We start from the raw sequence: 5,008 nt of genomic DNA, 5'->3' as shown, positions 1-5,008 counted from the left end.
GTGGGTGTGTGCATGTGGACAAGCATGTGTGTGGGTGAATTTGCATGTGTGCATGTGCCCATGGGTGTATGTGCGTGTGTGTGCGTGTGCGTGTGTGTATGTGCGTGTGTGTGCATATGCACATACATGTGTGTGCTCATGCCCGTGGGTGTATGATGGGTGGGGTAGGCCGAGGGCAGCAGGGACCGCTGCACCTAGGAGGCGCTTAGCGTGTGGGTGGGGAGAAGGTGCTGTGACTGGGTTCCTTACGTTGGTCAGTCTCTGCAGCTCCTGGCACTCATCATCAGAGATCACACCATCCATCACCACCCGCTGGGAGCCATTCAAGACTTTGGAGTTCATGGTGAGACTGATGCCTTCATACAGCAAGGGACCACCTGCAAATCAAGGACTAGATGGACCAGGTTCCAGGGCAGCTCTGCCCAGGGCCTCCTCATAAAGAACAGGCATTCCAGAGGCGTTCCTACTCAGATGCTTCCAAAGGATGCAAGTCCACATCCAAGGCCTCACTCTGCCATCAAATAGCTGCTGGCTCCTGGGCCTCCTGAGTAAATAGCTACCCACATTCTCAAAACATGAACCCCAGAATCAAAGAACTGGGCTTGATCCCCGAATCCTCCACTTACTGTGTGACCTTAGCAAATTACTTAACCACTCTGAGTTCTACTAATTTTTAAAAAACTATTTTATTTTAGCCAGGCAGTGGTGGCACATGTCTTTAATCCCAGCACTCAGGAGGCAGAGGCAGGTAGATCTCTGAGTTCAAAGTCAGCCTGGTCTACAGAGCAAGTTCCAGGATCACCAGGGCTACACAGAGAAACCCTGCCTGGAAGAAGCAGATACCTGAAGAAGTGGATTGAAGTTACAGACAGTTGGGAGTCACTGTATGGGTGCTGGGATTCAAACCCAGGTCTTCTGGAAGAGCAGACAATGCTCTTACTGTTGAGCTATCTCTTCAGAACTCCGCCCAACCCCCTTTTTTCTTTGAGATAAGATCTCACTGTGTAGACAAGGCTGGCCTCAGACTCAAGAGAACTGCTAGCCTCTGCTGGGATTAAAAGCATGAACCACCATACCCAGCCTCAATTTTTAATCAATTACAGTTAACAGCATCTACCTTATAAGTTTGACAACGGATTAATGAGAACAACAATTAAGGCAAGCTAAACTCTCAGTATAGTATTTGGCTTATAGTGAATGCTCAAAAATGTTCCCGTGATATCTTCATTCTATGTACATTGTATCTTCATTCATATGTACAAGAGCAATCTTTTTTTTTTTTTTTTTTCGAGACAGGGTTTCTCCATGTAGCCCTGGCTGTCCTGGAACTCACTCTGTAGACCAGGCTGGCCTCGAACTCAGAAATCCGCCTGCCTCTGCCTCCCAAGTGCTGGGATTAAAGGCGTGCACCACCACCACCCGGCTAAGAGCAATCTTGTAATCTGCCTAACCTACCCCTCAGACATGAAGAGATACAAGAAAAATAGAAACAGAGCAGGGCTGGACAGACTTGTCACACGCTATTCCTGTTCCAGTCAATCTAGAAATGGCAAAGGGCAGTGTTCGTTCTGCCTGTAGTTGTAAGGTGTCTGCTTGGGCCATATTAGAGACCTGGCTCAACCCCATCTACATGCGGAGACCTGTGAGTGATGTGGCAGAGAGGGCCTAACACCATTCTCTATAGTCAGGGAGCCCCAGAGAGCCGTTTCCCACAGTCAGACAACAGCCAGGGAGAGACACCACAGCACCCTCACAAACTCAGAGGAGGAGGTTAGAAGGTGTGTAAGGTCTGAGGTCTCTGGGGTGTGATTAAGAGTAGAGATGATGCAAAGTACATCGGGAGTGGGGACAAGCATGAACAATGACCTGTGGGCCAACAGCAGGCTCTGGAGACCAGAAACAGCTCATCCATTTGATGTAGAGACATGGAGGGGATACACACACACAGAGCAAGTGCATAGAGGATGCTTGACTACTGAGAATGCATGCATGGTCCTGGTGTTTGGAAGATGGGCCTGGCATCTGTGTGGGAAAGGATAAGAACAGACAAGGAGGGGTTTGGGCCTATGTGAGTCAAAGGCAATGGGAAAGGGAAAGGCAGGAGAGGAAGGCAGAGAGTAGCCATCACTGTGGGCCAGGAGTACAGCAAACAGAGCAGAGAAGCCAGGGAGGTTCCGGCTCCTGAAAACAACGTGAGCTGTCAGAAGAGCATTTGACGGGGGAGGCAGGAGGCTTATGCTATCCATACTTACTGTGACTGTGCTAGGCTAACTGTGACACGGGAATCTTACTCTGAGCCAAAGGCTCGTTCTCAGGGCTGTCTGGATGACAGCTCCTTGGTGGGTTGAATGTGGAGGAAGTCCTAGCACCTGCTACCCAAGCAGAAGCTGGTATACGATGGGCTTGTGGGTGCTGCCACCTGGTGAACATGGGCATGCCACTGGCTGCTGGCTCACCTTCCCGCGTCAGTCTGCTCACATCCAAGGACTCCTTGGTTTTCTCCTCCACGAGGGTCTCAATTTCCTTCATAAGGTTGCCAATCTCCTGGGAGATGCGGACTGCAGTTTCACGTTCTGACCTGTGAGCATGGCAGCACTGAAGACCGTGCCGAGGCCAGTCCTGGTTCCTACCCCGGTGTCCCAAACTGGACCTCCCCACCCCTGGCTAGGATCCCATCTGCCTGGGTGCAGGAAGCCTTAAGTGCTTCAGTCAGACCGATCCAACCATGGAATTTCTCACTTCTGTTTCTCCTGCAGTCTCTTGGGAATCACTTCTTCTGGAGTCCATGAGTCCTAAGGTCAGGAAACAAGCAAGAGAGTTAGTCTTCCAGGAATCAGTGTGTGACATGCTTCACTGCCTGAGATGACGTGGGCTCTTGAGACCTAAGTTACTTTTAATGGCTCAGGACTGCCTTCCACTGGCCACTTTGTCTCCCATCCTCAGGGCTCACACACCCATGCTTGGCTCAGCCCTGTACAGTGTCTCCCCAGAGTTCTGCAGTGTGTGTACTCCCTCAGTTCCCAGTGCCTCCCTTTCCCCCTCCCTTGTAGTTCCTCCTCTGGCTCACCGGATCCACAAAGGGAATTCCGAAAATGTCATATGCGAAGAAAAGCAGTTCTTTCTCCAGCAGGCTTCGGTGGTGGTATTCCTGGGCATTCTGAGAAAATGAAGAGTCTCCTAGAACTTAGCCCTTACCCTTCAGCCCTAGGGTGGCCCTCCCTGGAATTCTGCATTTCCCTATGCGACTCAGGTGCCTCCTCCCCTTTGAAGGTGATGTGTTGCCCAGTTTGGCCAAAGGTCTCCTTTCTATCCTCCAGAAGTCCCTCGAGGGCAGCATAATTCAGCTGCACTGAAGGGAAGGGGAGCCTAGTGGATCTCTGATCCGGAAGAACAGATGAGCCCCAGTGTGGAACGAGCCCATTTTTGCTTTTGAAGTTCTGGACGTTGAACCCAGGGCTTTAAGCATGCCAGGCAAGGCTCTCTACCAACTGAACTGTGTCTTGAGCCCTCTTTTCTTCTTGTTCTATTTTATTTATTTACTTTGTGTGTTGTGGAGTGTGTGACCTCCACTGTGCATGTACAGAGGTCAGAGGACAACTTTGTGCAGTCTGTTGTTTACATCCATCTTTTTGTGGGTTCTGTAGATTGAAGTCAGGTCATAAGCTCATGTGGCAAATACTTTTTTAAAAATTAGATTTTTTTAAAATTCTATTTATACTCTGTGTGTGTGTGTGTGTGTGTGTGTGTGTGTGTGCTGTGACATAGATATGGAGGTCAGAGAACAATTTGTCAGTGTCCTCCTTGCACCACGAGGGTCTAGAAATCAAACTCAGGTCATCAGGCTCCGCAGCAAATGCCTTTACCCACTGAGCCATCTTGCTGCCATTGGAGTTTTGAGACCAGGTCTCACTACATGATTCATGCTAGCCTTGAGTTTGTGATTCTTCTGCCTCCTCTCCCTGGGTGTGAGCTCATGGGCAGACTGTGAACTTCATCTTAAACATGAAGACTCTTGGGGACAGTGGATTGAGAGGGTCCTCAGGCCACCTGCTACCCCTCAGAATGACTCGACTCTATCCCTCCCTGAAGGTGGGCAGCTGCAGGATAGCTAAGCTTGGCACTCTGACATCACATGTGTGCTCAGGGGTAGGGCTTACCCAGAGCCGGGAAACTGAGTCCCTTTCGGGGTCACATCTTTTCCCTGGGTCCCCTACTAGGATCCAAGCAGCAGAAGGAAGAGAAAAGGAGACAGTAATAAAGTAGAGGCAGTTCAAAGAGGAACATGTTAAAGAAGCCCACCCTGTCAGCTACCACAGTCACCCACGAGGAAGTTAAATGATCGGCTTCCTGCTCCAAATGCCAGAAACCAAGCCACGTGGGCTATCCAGCAGGGTGAGCGGCCTGGGTTGGAGCTCAAACCAGTATTGGCTACTCCCTCCTGGGAGAGAGTTCTTCCTGGAGGGAGAGTTCTAGGTAAATGTGCCTGCACGGAATACTTCCCATCCCTTCCCAGGCTCATTAACAGAATCACAAGGAAGGAAAAAAAAGTATTAACCAAGCAAGACAAAGAAAGACTGGAAGGGCCTTCTTAAAGCTAGATGGCCGCCACCTAGTGGCCAAGACTGATAACTACAAGAACACCAGTCTCACCTGGGCGGGGCTGACAATAGGATTATTTTCTCTAGAGACTCAATTCCAGAGCTATGTAGGAGGAACAGTGGCTTGCCCCTCAGAGTTGAAGTCTGTACTACCTAGGTTTTCTCCTCATTCTAGAGATGTGGATAATGCTGAGTAATTGGAGAAAGCAGACAATGACAAGGAGAAATGTACTCTGGGACTAAAACAGAAACAAAAAGCAGGTGTGGGTGAAAGGGACCCATTATGAAGGAAACAACACTGCCTTTGGGCAAATGGCATCCAGCATCTAGCTTGGGTGTCAATCAGGGTAGAGAAATTTGTGTGCCAATCCAAAGAACGTGCATCGAAATCTAGAGAATTTGGCTCTGCC

At 49.7% G+C, this 5,008-nt stretch overlaps 1 protein-coding gene across 1 annotated transcript in view; it reads right to left on the bottom strand.

Moving 5' to 3' along the window:
* P3h1 (prolyl 3-hydroxylase 1) overlaps positions 1-5,008 on the bottom strand; it is a 17,257-nt gene that overhangs the window by 5,376 nt on the left and 6,873 nt on the right. The window contains exons 5-9 of the mRNA XM_031377020.1: positions 4,158-4,307; positions 3,068-3,157; positions 2,740-2,792; positions 2,457-2,578; positions 250-377 (exon numbers count right to left, since the gene is read on the bottom strand). Of these exons, the coding sequence (XP_031232880.1) occupies positions 250-377; positions 2,457-2,578; positions 2,740-2,792; positions 3,068-3,157; positions 4,158-4,307 (543 nt within the window). The remainder of the gene's footprint in view (positions 1-249; positions 378-2,456; positions 2,579-2,739; positions 2,793-3,067; positions 3,158-4,157; positions 4,308-5,008) is intronic.

Source organism: Mastomys coucha, unplaced genomic scaffold (assembly GCF_008632895.1).
Source record: "Mastomys coucha isolate ucsf_1 unplaced genomic scaffold, UCSF_Mcou_1 pScaffold18, whole genome shotgun sequence".
Classification (NCBI taxonomy): domain Eukaryota; kingdom Metazoa; phylum Chordata; class Mammalia; order Rodentia; family Muridae; genus Mastomys; species Mastomys coucha.
The sequence above is the reverse complement of the archived record's forward strand: the minus strand, read 5'-3'. Positions and strand labels throughout refer to the sequence as shown.